Genomic DNA, 20,790 nt, shown 5'->3' on the forward strand with positions numbered 1-20,790 from the left:
ACTTCCTAAGCTTTACCATCAGGGACACCTAGGTTCATGTGTAAGAAAATATAAGGTAAAATGATACCTGACACAAAGGGGTTATTTACTGCATCCCTGAAACACTTGATTACCTGACACTCAGTGCAAGAAATTTAGTGACCTTGATGTTATTGGCAGGAAGTAATGTTAACTGTAATATCGGGCAAATCCTGGGCATTAGCATCATCCAGGGCCTCCTGAAGTTTGCCATATGGGTCCCCAGATACACAAGGTAGCACCTGCCACCCACCAAAACCTACTGCACTATGCCCACCACTATGACCTGATGGCACCTCACTGGCTCAGGAAACCTCATAGAGATGGGGGGGGGTCCTGGGCCCCAGGCCACCTGTGGAGGGTAGCAGCAGCACCTGCTGTTGACATGGCCTTCACGAGTATCCTGCCTACCACCACAGAAATACAGGCCACCCGAGACCCAGCAAAGGCTCTTAGATCTTACATAAAACAAAATTCAACTGGGCAATGTACTAGAGCAGTTTCCAAAGCAGCAACAACTTTGGGTTGCACAGGTGGGCTGTTCTATTTCAACTAACACAGGAAATGCCCCTGAGTCAACTAGGAACTATTCCAAATCCCAACTTGAAAACAGACCACATGAAAGGCTACCCACTCAAAAAAGAGCTTAAAACACAGAATTTTGCCCTACATAAAGTTTTATATAAAACACAGCTACTATTTAAAACAGTATGAAACAGCTGTGAACGGTTTCTAGGATTTTCTTTACCTTGAATTTTCTACTTGAATAAAATCCAAACCATGTGACTTAATTTATCATCTTTATTTGTTTTAAAAGTCTACAAAATTCCAAATTAAGTAAAACTTTAACTTGAGGAAATACACAGGAATATACAGTTTGCTTTGACATCTTTGCCCGTTTTAAAATACACTAAGTAGAAAGGTACTTGGGCTTTGGACACAATTTCTAGCTGTCTTTGAAAACTTTATGTTGCTGATTCAAATGTGATACTCCTTTTTTCTTTTTTTGAGACAGGGTCTTGCTATATATAGTTCAGACGGGCCTTGAACTCACTATGTAGCCCAGGCTGGCCTTGAATTTGCAGGGACCCTCCTGCTTCAGCCTCCTGAATGCTAGGATTTCAGGTGTGTGTCACCGTGCATGGCCAATACTCCTTTTAAATAGCCTTATCCAAATTTTAAAAACCCCTAAAGCAAGCTGGGCATGGTGGCACTTGTAATCCCAGCACTCAAGAGGCTGAGGCAGGAGAATCGCTATGAGTCTGAGACCAGCATGGGCTACATAGTGACTTCCAGGTCAGTCTCAACGACACAGTGAGACCCTGTCTCAAAAAAACCAACCAAAACAAAAAACCTAAAGCAAGTGTTAGGCAACAATCATCTGTATTTGACTAAACACTAACAATACAAATTGGACTAGATATTACATGTTAAAAGACTCAAAAGAGTAAATACAGGACTTCTCCTTTGGGCCTTAGGAAACCTGCAACTTTTTGGGTCTCTTAGAAATATTTTATCAGAATGATTTGTCATTAATGTAATCCAACAAGATATAATGCGTAGGGAAAAGGTTAATCATTTCCTTTTTTCCACACTGCAGAATGTTAGGAACTTTTCCATCAGGCCAATTCACACACACCTCTACAAATACAACCAGATGTTTTCTTATTTTTAAAAATGGGAGTCATACTATACATATATTACTCTGCAACCTGCTTTTAAAAAATACAATACTTTACAGACATCTCCTTGAACTAAGACACAGAGATATTCCTTTATGAGTCTCTGAATTATGAAGAGTTACATAATTTATTAACAGTCAAGTGAAGAGATACTGCCTATTTTACCAGTGACCTAAGATGAAAAGGCAGAAGTCTTTTGGATTCATAGAAGAGATCCATCACCTTAAATAGGACTGAAAGCCTTTGGTTATTTTAGCTATGAAAACTACCATCAGTGATGTGGATAAAACACAACATGGGGCCAGGGATTTAGCTCAGTGGTGCTGCCGCCTGCCTCCAAAGCACAAGCACCCAAGTTCATTCCCCGGAACAAAAACAAAACAAAACAAAAAACACAACATGTGACCAGATGGCTCCTGAGAACCCTGAAAGACAGGTGTCACGCACATTGTCGTGCTGTCTCACCAACCTGACCACCCACCTGCAGCTACGACCTCAGGCCTCTCGAGGTAGGCCATGACATCCTCTGCTTCAGAGGAGACACCTCAAGGCAACCCTTTAGTTGGCCAGAAACCAGTGCTACAGACCTTGTCTACAGGCTGCCGGGCCACGTATACTCTCTTCTGCTCTTGGGAGTATAGCCTGGCACACTATGAGAGACCACTCGGGGACAGTGAGTCAACCAAAGCTGTCATGTTCAGAAGGTGGCTTGTAAGATATGATGAGGTCGACTGGGACTGTGAAGCCTTGCTCTGAGACCTATATACCTTTTCACATTCTTTGAAATTCTGGAAATAATTTTTAGACCTTAGACCAATGGTGGCAAACCTATGGCACCTGTGAAACAGAGGGCTGTCTGTATCACTGAAAGTTCTAAAAGGTTTGCCACCACTGCCTTAGCCTATGTTAACACTATTCCCTGGCTTTGGCTTAAACAAAGGCCAACACAGCCCTTCCTGTGACCTCAAACTGTGGATGGCTTCCACTAGTTTAATCCCAGAGTTCACGCTACAATCTGTCACTCTCAAGTTCCTTAGTGCTTGTGATCACTGCACAGCCTCTATGCAGCGCACCTACACCCAGCCAGACCCACCTGTGCAGGAAGTGGAGCTTATGCATGGCGGCCAGCCCTGCAGCAATCTCACACGCCATCCTTTGCAGCAGCATGGTCTGCGAGTCGCCCCGCATGTGCTCTTGCTCATTGCGCAGGTAAGCCTTCAGGTCGCCCTGCAAGAAGCGGCACATGTGAGCAGCAAAGTGAATCACCCAAACAAACTGAGTCGAGACACATGCCTTAGCTGACATGCACTATCCAGGCCACTTAGTAGGAGATGGCACTGGGGCACACTTGATGGAAGATCTCAGACTGAACAAGCTTCAAATTACAAAAGGTAATTCTGACCCAGATTTTAAAAGCATATATTTTCTTTATGCTTTCAGGGCAACTTAAACTAGTTTATGTTTGTTATATAAATGCATGTAAAACAAAGCAAATAAAGTATAATTCGAAAGGATATACAACTAAACTAAGTACAGTGGGAAAGTCTAGAAATCTTCAGGTAACTAAGAGGTAATGTGGTGAGGAGAAGAAATGGTATCCTTTGCACTGCCTAATGTAAGGCATAGGACCCACTTGTCAATGAGTGCTTTATGCCTAGGGCTCTGAAAAATGGAGGTGGAGAGGAGGAGAGAAAGATGGTTGCAACCCAGGCTTCCCAGAGACCACACAGGAGAGTATTCCAACCATCTCAAACACCATGCTAACAAGCCTCTTGAGAGTGGCATAGCCCAGGCTGAAATTAAGTAAACCCCAGTCAGAGGTCTGGCACAAAGACATTAAACACCTTGGCTACTACTGTGTGGCACACTAGGTTCCCCAGCTTCACTTCATGACTATATATCTGTGTGTGTGGATCTAGCGTTTCTGTTTAGGGGAGTGTAATTTCCTTTTTATTTTGAGATAGAGTCTAGCTAAGTCACTAAGCTGCCCAGGTAGGACTCAAACCTGTGGTCCTCCTATCTCAGCCTCTGAGTGCTGGGATTAGAAACATGCCATCACAACATCCGGCTAGGAGTATACTTCTGAGATATCGTTGATATTCTCCTTGTAACATGATTAAATATGTATCTCAAATGAAAGCTTTTATGATCAGTTAACACAATTTAGAAAACAAGCCAACAGCCTTCGATTTTCTTTCAAGAAAAGACTCCAAGAGAATGGCTGTCCTCCTTGACTAAAGCACAAATTTCTTATAACTTAATGAAGACAGCCAACTTGTCAAACTCGCTAAGGCTGACATTAAATCACAGTATTTCTTTACAAACACTTGTCCACATTTAATACTATGACCACTCTAAGGGCCAGGGATTTAGCTCAGTGGCACCAGGCCTGCCTCATAAGTGTAAGGTCCTGAGTTCGATCCCCAGTATAAAAAACAAACAAACAAACAAAAGAAACCCAACAGTGGGTGCAGTGGTGAGGTCCCTGCAGAGAATCTGCATTTGTTCCCATTCCTGCTCTCACATGATCTCTGCATCAATGAGTGTTGACACCACTGTGACCTGGAGCATATTCCTTCCTTGTAGAGATGGGGTTTCACACTTGATACCCATAGCACAGACTTCACACAGCTTCAGATGTTTTGCAGAGAGGAACTGAGGCTAAGGGAGGTCAAGGAATTTGTTCAAGGCCACAGCTGACAAATGGCCTGGCTGCGCTTCTATGTTTCACTTTACCAACTAGTTAAAAAGATTCTACTAAAGCAAGCAAACTAAGTGGATATGCAGATTAAATCAATTTCTATTACAAGAATGAATTGAAATAACTTAAGGTCCAACTCATCGACCTGTGGAATTCTCTCAGGGATGTTGTTGACTGCTCTAGAGGGAAGCAGTATCTGCCCCAACTACCATGTGCACCCAGACATCCAGCCAGCAACACAATGCCCCTCCTTCACTTCTTAGAGGTGCTGGGGACTGAACCCAGGGCCTTCACACAGCTGCATGCCTAGTTAGTTTTTCTCACTAACTCGCTAGGTTGCCTAGGCTGAGCTTGAATATGTAGTCCTCCTGTCTCAGCCTCCCATCACTCTGGGATTACAGATGCACTATACCCACTATACCCAGCTCCCTTCATATTTCTTTCCAAACATGATGTTTTCACCTTTTGCTCTCAGTGGAATTACATTAACTATGCAGGACAAAAAGGCACACCTCCACATCCCTTTAAAAAATAAATACACCTTTACCTAGGGTGGGCTCTATGCAGAGGTAGGAGTTATAGAGTCAATGAAAGATTCAGATGATAATTAAGTTGATTCAGAAAAATTCCAGCAAAGCATTCCAGAACTACAGGCTAATGGCTTTTCCTAAGGTAGCCCATATAGAAACTAAACGCAAACACAGCGTAAGTCCGCTGGCATCACCAATGAGATGGCCATTTTAATTCTTTTGCCCAACTCTTTTCTGCAGCCATTTATGGAAAAAGTTACTCTCATAAAGTGTGAGTATACTATGCTGTATCTGGTCGATTCTCAAGGCAGACAATAGCTGCTAGCAAACACTGAACAATTTGCAAGTCACTATGGCCCTGAAGCAGGGTGGGGGTGGGTGCACATGCAGTCTTTCCAGGTTATGCTGCTCACTGTCCTTTAAAATGTCTTTTCTCTGAGAAATCCCTGAGGCGCTCCAGCACTGCTCTTCATGGGTGAGACTTGTGGTGTGTGAGCGGGATCCAGGGTTAGTTCAATGTTCTAGAAAGGTCCTCAGAGCCCTCCTGGTGCCACCACTCAAAAGGAAAAAAAAATCAGACTGGGGATTTAGCTCAGTGGTTCCACCACCTGCCTTGCAAGGGCAAGGTCCCGAGTTCAATCCTGGTACCCCCAAAAAAGGGCGGGGGGATCATCATAAAATCTTTTAATTATAGTAAGACTTTTATAACTGACTCATTCTAGTAAAACCAGACACATCTGTTTAGGTATCTAGCATGTTTTATTTATGTTTTAAGAGTGCTTAGTGAATAGATATGGATTACTTTAGTCCACTGTTTAAAAAGATAAAGACAACAAGAACAGCTATGTATTCTGAATTAAAGTTTCTTTTAGCCAGATTTCAGATGTCTCAGCTCCTTCTTCACCACTCCCCAAAAAACACTTTAAGGGAAAAATTTGTGACACTAGATGGCAGCAAAAGGCTAAGTACACTAGCTCAAAACAAGCAGCTGCAGTGACTTCCTGGTGTGAACAAATGAGTTCCCCATCCCTGCATCCTGAATCCAACACAAAAAACTGGCACAGCTTTAGCCAGCACTTTTCTGCAGGACAGTGAGAGCAATGATAAAGTTTAACACAGTGTAAAAAAAAAAAAGTTCTGAATCTACAATTTAAAAATTAATCATTTTTATATTAAGTGAGGTTAATTTTGAGGACATTTGCAATTTTTCAGTATTTATTTATTTGGGTGGATGCTACTGAGGGTCTAACCTAGGATCTTTGCACTGAACTATATCTCCAACTCTTTTTACATTTTTATTTTGACATAGGATCTTGCTAAGTTGCCCAGGCTGGGCTTGAACTTGTAATCTTCCTGCCTCAACTTCCCAGGCTGGTGGGATCAGAGGTATGTGCCATCAGGCCTGGCAGATCTTTCAAGAGAAATTTTAATGAAACATTAACAAAGCAAAGAGCCATACCCAATATCTTGCTGATGGAGTTAAATACAGTTTTTCTAGCTGAAGTTCAGTCACGCCTCTATCTAGAAGTTCTGATTGTTCCCTCCATCAGTTACCCTAACACGTCATCCTCTCCTTTATTATCAGCGATTATTCACCCTTCACTTTAGGCCTTTTTAAGCTTAGCTCTGCCCAGCACAGTAGTGCACATCTGTAATCCCAGCTACTTAGGCGGCTGAGTCAGGTGGACTGCCAAGTTTGAAGCCAGCGTGGGCAACTTATCCTGACTCTGTCTCAAAAACATTTAAAAAGAGCCTGGGGATGTAGCTCAGTCTACCTAGCATGCACAAGGCCTTAGATTCAATCCCCAGGACAGATAGGTAGGTAGACAGATAGATGGATGCATGCAAATACACTCCTAAGAGTCCATTTCTTCTAAAAGCTCTCATGATAAATGCTTCAGGCAAATCCAACAAAAACCAAATGTTTTTCTGGCTACCCTTCCTTTCAGATGGACTTCTCACACACCCAGTCAGTCTCACAAGAGCGTCCTATCCCTCCCTTTCAGCTGCAGCTGGTCCCCCCGGGGCATTGCCAAATGTCAGCAAAACACAGCCAGGGGCCCACTCCTTCCTTCTTCACAGTCTGGCTTCTCCAACTCAGATTCTAACACGTCTTCTGCAACCTTCTGTGCCGAGGAGAAGGCTCTCCTCCTGGTACGCTTCACTGCCTCTACCTCTTCTTGCTGTGCTCTGAGGGTCTGGACACTCCCTGCACCAGTGGATCAGTGAATGTATACATCCCATGGCTCTGTAAGCCAGGCCTCATATCCCTCTCTCTGGCCTGGCCCCCTGGTTTCCTGACTGAGCTCCCTCCCTCGAGCCTAACACATCCAGCCCCAAAATGCTGACCAGCTTCATGGCAGTAAATGACACCACCATTTTCCAGCAGATCAGACCAAGAATGAAAATGTCACTTGTTAGTCCTGTCTCTAGACCCTACCTCCACACCATCAGCAGTTTCTGACCTTATTTTCAAAGTAAATTTGGAGCCAGACTTCCTTCAGGAAGGCCACTGCTGCATGGGGTCTAAGATACACCCATCTTGAGGCTCTCTGGCCACAGCCTAAAAGGCCTCCCTGCTGCCAATAAATAGCCAGGGTCAGCTGTTTTATTCAAATTAAGCCATGAGGCTCCCAGACTGCTCCCTAACCTTCTGTCTCTCCCAACAGAAGATGGAGGTGCTAGACTCTGGCCAGCTCCCTACCTAGTGTGTCCCTAAGCCCCAGGCACATAGCATGTTCAACATCTGTTCCCTGAGTAGGAGGAAGAAAAGACTTACAGGGACATTTCAAAGGATGTTCCCCCAAATTAAAGCCAGGACAACCATTTTCCCAAAGTGGTGCCAGCCAGTGAAACCAGTGTTTCAATTAACTGCCTAATAATAATGAACTTGGAGTAAATCTGTAATTCCACATTTTTATTGGGCTTTAAATTTATTATATTATTTCATCACTCTGTATATGAAACCTGACCAAAGACAGCTAATATAGAAAAATACATCTGGATAAGACAGGTTCCCAGTGCTGGGCAGTCCCATGGGGCCATGTGCCCAACCGCGTAGCAGCTACACAGTAGCTAGGGACCATAGGACCCTGGTGGCAGCAGCAGCCTGCAGCACATGAGCACCAGGCACAGAACACATAGAGACCAGGGCTTCCTCAGCACCTCGGCTGGTGGGCCTGGGCCAGGTTGTCAGCAGTGAGGAACAGGGTGGCCATGGAAGCAGTGGGACATGAGGGAGCTGGTTCTGGGGTGGCACGAGGAGAGCAGCAGGGTGAGCAGAAAAAACCTTGTCAAAAGCGATCAGGGGGCTAGGGATGTAGCTCAGTGGCACTGCGCCTGCTTTGCAAGCACAAAGTCCTGAGTTCAATCCCTGGTACAAAAAAAAAAAAAAAAAAGCAATCAGGGCCATGCCAGGTGTGGGACACAAAAGCTCTGGACAAGCACCAGCCCAGGGCAAGGCCAGAGACTGGGAATAAGCCCTCCTCATCCAACTGCCCCACACCCCCACTGCCAAGCCTCACAGTGCAGCCGTCCTTATTCAGCACAAGCATCTCTTCTGCTGGCTCTGAGACAGGGACATCAGCCACCTGCTCCTCTGGCCTCCTTGCATCTGTTCCACTGTGACTCCATATCCCTGGCTTCTACACAAGCTCCATAGGGGCAGGGACATGACTGCCCAAACCCAGAAGAGTCCCTCGTATGCGGGGCTTACTTAGTGACTATAGTTACCAACAAGAGACGTCCACTAATCAGGCATTTTCTGTACCAAAGTAATTCTAAATAGAGACTCCCTGCTGGTGGAAGCCTTAAACTACCTCCCCTGAAAGTACAGGGAGGGGGATCCTGCCACCAATCACAATCTCTACTTTCATGCCCCTGATTACAAGACTCCAGGCAAACAAATGAACGAAAGTGTTCAGGACAACTAGAAAGCAAGGTCTAAGGACACATGGTCAGTCCTGAGGATACACAGACTGGGGCTGGATTTGTCACCAAGTCCCCCCCACCACCCTCCTCAGCCTCTGACTTCACTGGGCTGTCAAGGAGACCCTTCTGGAAGTGAGTAACAAAGCTCCAATGCCCAGTACAAGGCTGGCACACAGAGATGAGACCTTCTGTTCCTGTGCCCAGTGGGGTCAGCCACAAAGGGTCCCATGAAGTCTAAAGCCCTAGGCCTGAGAGCCCCTGGACTTTGCCCAGCCAGGTCATCTATTCCTAATGAGAGACAGAAATGAGCAGATCCTGGAGAGGAACGTGCTGCATGTCAAATACCAAGCAGATTCTCCCCCATTCTCATTTGGCCACTGCTAACTGCATTTAGAAATTCACTGGCTGCTTTAGTAGCTGAACACTGTAAAGGAGTACACTGTATCCAAGAACACACCCCGAAGACAAGCATCCCCCTGCTTTGGCATCCAGTGATAGAGGTGAAGGAAGTGCTAACCAGAAAAAAGTTGAATCTCTGCTCTTTATCACCTGGGCCTGCAGTATGGTCACTTCCCTGTCTTTCACCCTGCCATTTGGTGGTGCCCAGCAAGTCCTGCCTGCCTCTCCCACCAGGTCAACAGGTCCCCAAGCTAGCTCCACACTCCTGGGTCAATCACCTGCTCTCAGAGCCAGATCTTGCTTTCCTGCCATCCTCTCCTGCCTAAGGCACACCCACTCACTCTCTAACACTCAGGCAACTGTCATTTCCGGTTCAAAGCCTCCTAAAAGATCCTAATTAGCATGTCTATAGTTCTGTACACACTAATCAAAGCAAAGGGCCAAGGGTGTGGCTAGGTGGCAGAGCACTTGATTTGCAGATTAGCTAAGGCCATGAGTTCCATCCCCAGCACAGCAAAAACAAAAGCAAAACTTCATTTTAGTTTATTTATTCTTGCAGTGCACCAGCATGTTTACTTTGAGCCTGAACAATCACAGTTCTTAGTGGCACTGTCATTAGCTGCTCAAACCCCTATTTGGTGAGTGATTATCCCCCATTAAACCGGTAAAACTAACCACGATTTAATGCGCACCTACTATTTGTTCTATCGTTTCACAGGTGGAACTTTACAGATGTCTAAACCTGGCTCCACAGGTGGAAAAGGCAGCGACCCAGTGCAGCCACCTCTATTCCCTCAGCCCCAGCACAGCTCTCTGCACTTCACAGGTGCCCAAGACATTTCTGTTGAATGAGTGACCCTCAACCAGAGGTCAACTTCATTGTCTGGATTTTCCTGTGAGAGCACTGTATACCTACTACTACCCTGCAGTAACCCTCAAGCCCTCTCACACACACTGCCAACTGCTGCAAACTAGCTGGTTGCTACGTACTAGCTACCAAACTCAGCAGTTTTCATTAGATTCCAAGCTTTCTAAAACCAAGCTGGTGGTTCTATTTTACTACATTTGATCTTAGCCAAAAGGGTGAGAAGTGATGATAGTTTCATTTTATATGGAATTACTTAAGGGCAAAAGTATTCTCTCCTTTCTACTTGAAAGATGTTATCATTCGGAATGACTGCTGTGTGGTAAGGGCTGAAAAGGTCAATGTTCAGTATCTCTGTAACCTGAGAACACGTGGAGATGGGTGGTCCATTCACTGCAGCCACAACAGCTATGATTAGGGCAGGGACAGTGGCCAAAGGGTATTTCTTGCCCTGGATTTCACTCCTCTGATCAGGCTGGTCTGGTGGGCAGTGCTGGACATGCAGGCCTGGGAAGGGCAGAGTGTCCAGATAAGGGCCTGGTGTGTCCTGAGTACATCCCCAAAGTCTGTGAGGCGGCATCCTCTGCTCACTGGGCTGACCCCCCATCCCATCCCATCCCCAGACTGCTCTGCCATACTGTCTCCACACAAACTGTGCCCAGGGCAGCCAGACTTCAGGGCCAGTGACCTGATCAGCACCGAGTCAGTGGTGCTACAGAACCTGTCCCTTTAAAGCCTTAAGGCTTCCTAGGGCCCAGAGTTATGAGCCTGAAGCCAGCCCACAGAGACAACTGTGACTTTACACTTGCAGGCAATGAATGTGGAGGGACCCCCCCCCCCGGGCAAAAGATTTACATTGGTCTGAGATCAGTCATGCCAAGTCATGCCCAGAGACTTCCAAAGGGTGTATCAGCCTCCTCCTAGTATAGGTAAACACCAGACAGCATCTTAACTAGCAGTAATTACCAATGCAATTTTTGTGGCAAATATACTTATCATAAAATTTACCATGTTCATTACTTATACAGCCATCACTACCATCCCTTTTCAGTACTTTTTAATTTTGCAATACCAAAACTCTGCATCCATTTAATAATTTTCTTCCTTTATCCCAGTCCCTGAAAACCATCCTTCTGCTTTCTCTGAATTTGACAGCTCTAGGTCCTGCCTACAAGAGGAGTCATACAGTGTCTTTTGTGATTGGCTTATTTCACTTAACATATTGTACTCAAGGTTCATGCATATTGTCACATGTATCAGAACTTCTTCCCTTATAAAGGCTAAACAATATTCCATTGTGTGTATAACTCTACGTTTTATCTACTAACCCATGAACAGCCACCACTTGGGTGGCCTCCATCCTTTAGCCACAGTAAATGATGCTGCTGTGAACTTGGGCAGGCAAGCACCTATTCTAGACCCTGCCTTCACTTCTTTTGGGAATATCCTAAAAGAGAAATTGCTAGATCATATAATAATTCCAATTTTAGTCTTTTTAGAAAAACTGGTTGCTTTTAAAATTTTATTGCCGAGGGCTGGGGATTTGGCTCAGTGGTTCCGCCACTTGCTTTGCAAGCGCAAGGGCCCAAGTTCAATCCCCGGTACCAAAAAAAAAAAAAAAATTTATTGTTGATCATTGTCCTACTGGGTGGCACACTTAAATCAGACATATGTACAAGCTCCACGTTGCCAAGAGAAGTTTTTGGTGGGGATGAAAGCTAAGCTCAAGTTAAGTTTTCAGGAGTTACATGTGCCACAGAGGCTTCAAGGAGTCACACTTGTTAATTATGGAGAGCATACATAATTTTCAACTGAAAAGTATGGAAGCCAATGGAATTTAATATGAAGTCTGTACAGTGACAAAGATACAAAGAACATTGCAGTCTTGTCAGAACTAGATCATGTGTGGTAACAGTAAATGAGTTGTGTATCTAGTTATGTTCTAAGTGTTTATAAAAAAAAACAGATTAAATTACTATTTCAGATTAAATTACTACTTTTTCGCTCCATGGTCTGCCAGCACCAAAATCATCTAGTATGTTGGTCACACGGATATAGATGAAAAAGTTATTTCCATGTTGTCATAAGCTGGGACCATTAAATATTACAGCTCTGATAATACTGAGGTAAGCAACACAGAATACTCAATAAAACTGTCAGAGGGCTGGGGATTTAGCTCAGTGGTTCCACCACCTGTCTTGCAAGTGCAAAGACCCGAGTTCGAGCCACAGTACTAAAAAAAAAAAACAAAAAACCAAAAAACAAAACCACTAAAAACCAAAAACCAAAACAAAATAAAACTGTCTAGAAACATCAAAAACTCCTGCCTCTTAGTCTGCATGCACCTAGTACATAGCTTACCATTGGTGCCCCCACCTATGATACCTAGAGGACAAAACTACACTGTGCCCCTGGGTCTCAGGGCTGCTGCATGATGTCCGGTGATGTAAGTGTCCGGTCCGGTAACAAAGCACCCTTCAATACAGAAGGAACTACAGGAACAGCCCAGAGAATAAATTTAATTCCCGGTTTCCTCACACACAGTGAGACTTCTAAGAGATCCCAGTTTCTTTGCAGCCAGGTTAAAAAAACTAAGTTTAATATGCACATTGTAATATCCAGGGTAGTTGCACACAAAATCAAGAAACAGTATCTAAAAATCTAATTAGTAGATGGGAAAACTGAAGAAGGAAAATCAAGAATCTAAAAAAAAAAAAATGGTAGAGGGAAGAAAACTAATTAGTACCAATTAGGTAGAGAAAGTTCCAAAATCTCATTAACTACAATAAATGTAAATGTTCTATTTTAAGTGACCAAGACTGAAGATTAATAGAGATGCTTTGAACCTTAAAGATGGCCCTTTCATATGCTAAAAGGTTCAAATTTTAGGAAGCCATACCAATGCTAAATCTGATTTTCTTTTAACAATTCCAGATATAGAATCCAGAACCTTGCACATAAGAGTACTAGGCAAATCTCTATTACCAAGCTATATCACCAGTGCCTAAATCTAAATTTGTATTCCCACACAACAAAGTATCAAAAGGTATAAAGCAAAATAACCAGAATTATAAGGAAAGTCCATCATCAGAATGGAAATTTTAATATGCTTCTTTCAGTAACTGACAGAGAATTGATTCAAATCCTCTCAATCCCTTTCTTCTCACCCCAAAATGCACAAGGATGTAGGAGATTTGAGCAACCTCATAAACTTGACCCAAAAGCCCCATAAACATCATAGGAAACAGCACCAGAATATACATTTGTGTATTTGTGTGTGTGTGTGTGTGTGTGTGTGTGTGTGTGTGTGTGCATGCACACCAGCATTCACAGAGACAAAGAAAACTGATCCTAGAATGTTAGCTGGACAGAGTTGCAGCTTACCCAAAATCAAAAGGTAAAAGGAGTGAGAATTACTTTGTTAGTGTAAGTCAAGCCACAGCGACTCAGGGGGGTCACTGTGACACAACAGAATGAGAGGAGGTGTATCATTTATTAATTAATTTTCCTTTGTAATTAACCACCTCTATCAATGATAGAAAAGTTCAAATCACATTTAGAAATCAAAGATAAAAACATTCACAATATTTACAGAGCTCAATTTTATTTTCTTGGTACTGGGGACCGAACTCGGGACCTTGCACTTGCGAGGGAGATGGAACGGTCTTTCTATCTTAACAGATGGAAACGTTACTTGAATTAACTGGGGATTTATCCTGGGGTACTCCTAATTTTCTGTGCATAGACAAGAAAGTTTTAATGTTCTGAAAACTAAGATGATGCAAAGAAGTCAATTAAAACCTAATAAATTTGATGAACTGTTTTTGGGAAAAAACAATTATGTGTTAAAAAATAGGCTTAAGATGAAATATTTTGCACTGAGTTTAAAAACATGTTTACAGAAAATTATCATGCTGAATTTGTTATTAAAATTATTCCATCTATAAGTCTTTATGAGCAGTATGAGTATCATGCTCAGAATAATCCACAAAATAAATCAAGTTATCCTTTAAAAGTACAAATGTTACATATATTCACCATTTTAAAACTGGCAGATTATGGGTATGCTACTGGTAAGGAGTATTCTTGGGCTTTCCCAACAGGGAAAATCAGAAATTCAAAATGCCAAGCCCAAATGAAGACCTCAAGGTCTTAGGAAGAATACATTTTCCTGACCCTCCTGCCCCAGTCTTACTTTAATCACATGTAAAGTATGAACAAATATTAGTACCTAACTCAGGAGTTTTTCTTGATTCAATGTGGTGAGGAGCATAAAGAACCTAGCTCAGGGCTTGGAGTATAATGAAACACTGTAGAAGTGCTGCTTAATACGATGATCAAAGGCAGTGAGCTACTATATTACAAAGATGTTCAGATGGGGGACAGATAAAAAGTATTTCCAAGCCCACCATTTTCTATTCATCAAAACAGCTGGAAAACTGGGCACAGCGGCTCATGCCTACAGTTCCAGCTATTCTTTAGGAGGCTCAGGCAGAATACTACAAGTATGAGGCCTCTCTGGGCAAATTGGTGAGAACCTTTTCCAAAATAAAAATTAAAAAGGACTGGGGATATAACTAGGTGGGTTCAATCCATAGTATTGATGAAAATGGGCTTGGGATGTCACCTAGTGCAAAGGGTCTGGGTTCCCCGCCAAAAAACAAAACAATAAAAGCCCCTGGGTATAACCCTTGCAACCTTTCAATTTGAATTTCTACTAAAAACTTACCAAGTCACAGAATTCAAACACCAGAAGATAGGGAATTGCTTCTACACACTGTCCAACACACTGGAGAATATTTGGATGCTGAAGAATACTGGTCAAAATAAAAACCACAGTATTACATTCAGAGGAAGCATGCTAGAAAAACTGTCCATATAGCAATTCAAGTTTTAACATTCAACTGATTTAAATATTTATCACAACTGAAAAGATCATGTTAAGAGTATGTGTAATAGATATAGACTAAGTTACCTAATGACTAAATTATTCAAAGCTCAAGTGGAGTCTTTTCATACACTAAAAAAGAACTCCTAGTCAGGTACCTGTAATTCCAGCTATTCAGAAGGCTGAGACAGGAGGATCACAAGCTGGAGATGAACTCAGGTAACTTAGCTAATACACATCATAATTTTTAAAAAAGGTCGGAGATACAGCTCAGTAACATGTGCAAGGCCCTGGGTTTCACTCCAATACAGCAAAAAAGAGGCAACCCCCCAAAAAAAACCCTCTCCTATAAGAATCTTTTCTCTTAGCAATTTAAGTTTAGAGATAATATTTTGAGGTGGAATTTAAAATAAGCAGACAAATATACAAAATTTTTTTCCCCTGTACTGGGGGTCAAACTCAGGACCTTGCACTTGCGAGACAGGCACAGTGCTATTGAACTAAATCCCCGGCCCAGCAAATATACAAATTTAATAAGCATTTCAGTCCAGATATTAAATAAGTTTCTCCTTTAGGCTATCTAGTATTTCCATAGTATGTGCAAATTTTTTGGAAAATTTCTTTTTCCAAAAGAAAAATAAAGATAAAAGACATGCCAAAATATTTAAACAAACATACAAACTTATTTTGAAACAACTGAGAAAATTGCAAAGTCAATACAGTGCGCTCTGGTACCTCCCATCAGTGTCTCTTGGTGGTTATTCATGACGCAACTGCCTACTGCACAAGACCAAAACCAGGGACTGGCCTGTGGGAGGAAGTGCTCTAATTGCGTCCCCACACATGTGGACTGTGTGACCGCCACGGCAATAGAGGGACAAAACTAGTCTATCAAGCACAAACATCTGCTCCAAACTACTCATTTTTTTCCTTAAACCATTAAACTGTTTCCCATTTCTATGTTATCATTTCAAAAATACAGGTTCAGTATTCCTTATCCAAAATACCTGAGACATTTCTTCAGATTTTGGAATATCTGTATATACATAACGAGCTTTCTTGGAACCTAAGTCCAGAAAGAATTAAATTATGGTTCATACACACGTCCTGAAGCTAACTTTACATAACATTTTTAGGGCATCTGAGTTTTAACCATAACAAGTCACTTACTCAGACATGCAAATTCCACCTGTGGTATTGTGCTTGCATTCAGAGATTCAGAACTTGGAGTATTTTTGACTTCTAATTAAGGATGCTCAATCTGTATTACATAAACAATCAAACGGGATGTGGCTTTTGAGAATTTTTTTCCTATAATAGTCCCTGTGAGATCACTCCAGCTGTTACAACTATCAGAACTTTAATCCTTTCTTTTGTGCACCAGGATTCCACAACATGGATGCACCACAGTTTGTTTATCCATTCATGTACTGAGGGACATTATAACTTTGTTTTGTTTTTATTTTAATTTTTTGCTATTATAAATAAAGCACTATGAACACTCATGGAAGGGGACAAATGTAAAAGCTTCCATTTTTTGGGCCAGCGATTTAGCTCAGCGGTGCCGCCAGCTGCTTCACTAGTGCAAGGTCCTGAGTTCAATCCCCGGTAACCCCCCCAAAAAAAACCCCTTTCATTTCTCTAGAGTAAATGACCAGGGGTATAATTGTTAGGCTGCATGAGATGATGGTTAACTTGATATGTCAGTTTGGCAGAACCACAGTGCACAGATATTGGACAAACATCATTTTGGATGTTTTTGTGAGGGTTTTGGGGCATGATTATCATTTACATTGGTGGACTTAAGGCAAAGTAGATCCCTTCATAATAAGGATGGGTCTCATTCATCAGCTGAAGACTTCAATAGAAAAGAAGATTAACTTCCCCCAGGTAAGAGGTAATTCTGTCAGCAGACAACCTTCAGACTTGAACCATTAGCACTGACTCTTCCTTGGATTGCCCAAATTTTGGACTTGCCAACATGCACACTTGTATAACCCAATTCCTTAAAATAAACCTCTCTTGATATACTATATTGGCCCTCCATTTCCACAGGCTCAACATTTATATATTCAACCCAACGAAGATTGAAAATATTTGGAAAAGAAATATTGCATTTGTACTAAGTATGTACATTCGTTCTTGTCCTTATCCCCCACACAATATAAATGTTCACACAGCACTTCTATCATATTGGATGTTATAAATAACCTAAAGAGATGACTGAAAACATACAGGAGGATGTGCTTGGGTTACATGCAAATCTCTGCCATCTTATATAAGGGACTTGAGCATCTTTGGAGACTGGTATCTACAGGGGGTCCTGGACCCAATGCCCTTGGGTGCTAAGGGACACACACACACATCCACTATCAATGGACATAAGACCTAGTTTCTCCTCATTCTCATTGGTATTTTGTATTGTCACTACCTTTTCTAACACATATGCAGTGATATCTCACTGTGATCTCAATTATTTTAGTTGCTATGATGCTGAACATCTTTTCATGTGGTTACTTATTATCCACACATACATACTCTTTTATAAGATGTCTCTTAATGTCTTTTGACATTTTCCTAACCGGACTCTTGCTTTCATTTTTGTTCTTGTTGTTTCCTGCTAAGTTATGAGAATTCTTTCTAAATCCTAGATAAGAATCTTACATTGGTGTTAGTATTTTATCCCAGTCTGAAGCTGATCTTTTCATTCTTTTACCAAGGTCTGTCAAAGAGCAAGTGGTTATAATTTTGACAATGAGATTTACCTTTTTTTTTTCTTTTAAGGACCTTGTTTTTAGTGTTATGTCTAAAAATCTTTCATTAAACTCTAAGTCTCACACTTCTATGGTATATTCTTAAAATCTTTCATTTTATTTTTTACATTTTAAACTATGGTCCATAATGAATTAAACTGTGTAAAAGATTTGAGGTTTCCAAGAATCTTTCTTAAATATCTATTTACTCTAGCACCTCTTGATGCAAAGGCCATCTTTCATCTATTCAGCTGCTTCTGTACTGCTGTCAAAAAATCAAGTGGCCACAACCAAAACAGCAGGGCTATTTGTAGATTCCCTGCTCTGCTCTGTCTGTCTGTGTGTCTACCACTCTGCCTGTATCCTCAGGAAAGTACCTATACATACACGAGGTTTAAAAGAGGAGAGCAATTTTTCTAAGTTTACTACTTCTTGTTCTTGTTTTGGCTATTCTACTTCCTTTGCTTTTCCATATGACTTTGTAATTTTTCTTTCTTTTAAAAAAACAAATTTGTGTGGCATCCTTCTGCATGGGGCCATTCTAATCTCTGTATTGTTCCAAATTTTAGTATAAGTGCTGCTGAAGCAAGAGTTATAATATCACACAAAGGTTTTAAAAGCTTAGTGGGATTTCAATAGGAAATGCAGTAAACAATCAATTTGTGAAGACTCGAGAATTTTATTACACGGAATCTTTAGTCCATGAGCATTGAAGATTTCACTTATTTATATCTTTGATTTTCTTTGGTCAGCCTTTGTAGTTTTTAGCATATACATACCACATGTTTATTTTTGAGAAAGAAATTAAATATTACAATATTTTAAATTTTAGTTGTCATGTAGGCATTGCTAATCTATAGAAATAAAATTGACTTTTTAGAATTAGGAGGAGGATGTGCTTGGGATGGAACCCAGATCCTTGTGGTTGCTAGGCAAGTGCTCTACACCCCTCTAGCCCAACACTGACTTTCATATGATCTTGTACCCTACAACTTCCACACCATGTTGAGTAACACCAGTGAGAGCAAACATCTATGTGCTGTCCTCATCACAGGATAAAAAGCATTCAGTCTTTCACCATTAAGTATGTGGCAGATGTAGGGTTTTTAGAGCTCTGAATTAAATTGAGGAAGTTCAGCTATATTTTTGTTCTTTCTACTGTTTCCTCTCCCTTCTTAATGTTCTGAGATCCGTTCTTTTATTATTTCTTTTCCCTGTAGAAAAAAAATGTCTTTTAAGAGTAGCTAAGTTTGCTGGAAATGAAACTGTCTTAGTTTTTTCCTTTATCTGAGAATGCCTTAATACTTCCATAATTCTTGAAGGATATTTTCTCTGGATATATACTTTTATGATTCTTTAGCACTTCAAAAATGCCGTCTCATTTCCTTCTGTTCTCCGGGGTTAGTGACAAGGAATCCAATGTCATTCAAATTGTTTTTCTTTTTCAAAAGTTGTTTGTCTTTAGTTTTCAGAAGTTTGGGTTTAATTTGATTGGGAATTGCTCAATTTCTTCAATTTATAGTTTTTTTGTCTTTTTAAATTTAGTGATTTTCTAAAGCCTCTGTTGTTTTGAATGCTTTTTTCCCAGCCATCTTTTATATCCCTTCACTCTAAGATATCTATGACACAAATGCCAGAATTGTCTGTCATAGTCCCCAGTGTCCCTGGGTCTTTATTCATTTTTTTTCAAGTCTTTTTGTTCAAAGTAGGCAATACTTACTGTTTCATCTTCAACTTCACTGCTTCTTTATTGTCTCCTTTCCATTTGGCTACTGAGCCCATCAATTTCAGTTACTGTAATTTTCAATTCTAAAATTTCCATTTAGGTCTTCTTTCAGTCTTCTATTCTTTGTTGAGACTGTATGTTTCATGTTTTGTGTGTACTGCACATGTTCACTGAGGCATTTCTGTGATGGCTGCTTTAAAATACTTGTGAGATAATTCTAGCATCTCTGCCATCGTAGTGTTGGCTATTTTTTAATTATTCAAGTTGAGTTCTCCTGGCTCTTAAGATGGTAAGTGACTTTCAGTTGAAATTTGGATGTTTTGGATCTTATGAGATTCTGGTCTTACTTAATCATGCATGTTGCAAGCAGAAACCTCAAAGTAGTTTTCAATGCTTGGTTTTCAAAAGACCACACACTATGTTTACAGAATACATGCTAAGGCTTACTTACTAGTAAGGTTCACCATTTTTCAAAAAAGTATCTTGTTCCTTTGGGCTTGCACTTGCTTTTAACTCCTTCACTATTACTCTTGCCACACTTGTGCCTGTATAAATCTCTCCAAGAAGGACCTAAAACCAAAGAACAATTTTTTTGTGTGTCACTTTCATCAAAATGATAAAGATGTCTCATTTACCAGGAAATGGAATTTAGGAAAACCAATTAGATGGCCTTTGATTACTTTACATATTAACTTATAAAAAAGTTCAGAAAACTCTGATACTTTTTCAGGGAAAGGGACATTTAAATCTATTCATCAGGGAGAGATAGGAGGGCAAGAGGGGAAGGGAAGAAGAAGGAAAAAATGATTAAGATGCGATATGTATCTAGGTATCACAACCATATACTAATAATAAACTAAATAAATCTATTCATTATATTTACAACATTCATAACATACATATACATATCTATGTCTTCTATTTATTTTAACCACATTTTCATAGCAATAAACCATAACATTATAGAAGAGCAATTTATAAGTTCAATTCAAATGTGACTCAAGTACTTCACAGAAACACTTCAACTAAACTGTCATTTAGTTTGCTGCCCACATGAGGAAGGAAGCTAACAAGCTGCCTATGTACAAACTGCTGCTGTGCTGAAAAAATTTTAAATCCATCATCTTCCAACAACACCAGGCCTTTATCTTCAGTGAAATCTTCAAAGGCAAGCACTAAAATTTCAGTTAAAAGAGAAGGACAGGGTCGGGGATTTAGTCAGTGGTGCCACTGCCTGCCTTGCAAGCAGAAGGTCCTGAGTTTGATCCCCGGTACCAAAAAAAAAAAAAAAAAAAAAA

At 41.1% G+C, this 20,790-nt stretch overlaps 1 protein-coding gene and 1 pseudogene across 1 annotated transcript in view; both read right to left on the bottom strand.

Moving 5' to 3' along the window:
- Lmtk2 (lemur tyrosine kinase 2) overlaps positions 1-20,790 on the bottom strand; it is a 91,035-nt gene that overhangs the window by 32,348 nt on the left and 37,897 nt on the right. Inside the window, exons 5-7 of the mRNA XM_010642750.1 lie at positions 19,944-20,062; positions 14,855-14,942; positions 2,794-2,927 (exon numbers count right to left, since the gene is read on the bottom strand). Of these exons, the coding sequence (XP_010641052.1) occupies positions 2,794-2,927; positions 14,855-14,942; positions 19,944-20,062 (341 nt within the window). The remainder of the gene's footprint in view (positions 1-2,793; positions 2,928-14,854; positions 14,943-19,943; positions 20,063-20,790) is intronic.
- On the bottom strand, positions 18,266-18,355 carry LOC117286618 (annotated as a pseudogene).

The sequence above is a fragment of the Fukomys damarensis genome, unplaced genomic scaffold (assembly GCF_012274545.1).
Source record: "Fukomys damarensis isolate Sample0158 unplaced genomic scaffold, DMR_v1.0_HiC HiC_scaffold_17, whole genome shotgun sequence".
NCBI lineage: Eukaryota > Metazoa > Chordata > Mammalia > Rodentia > Bathyergidae > Fukomys > Fukomys damarensis.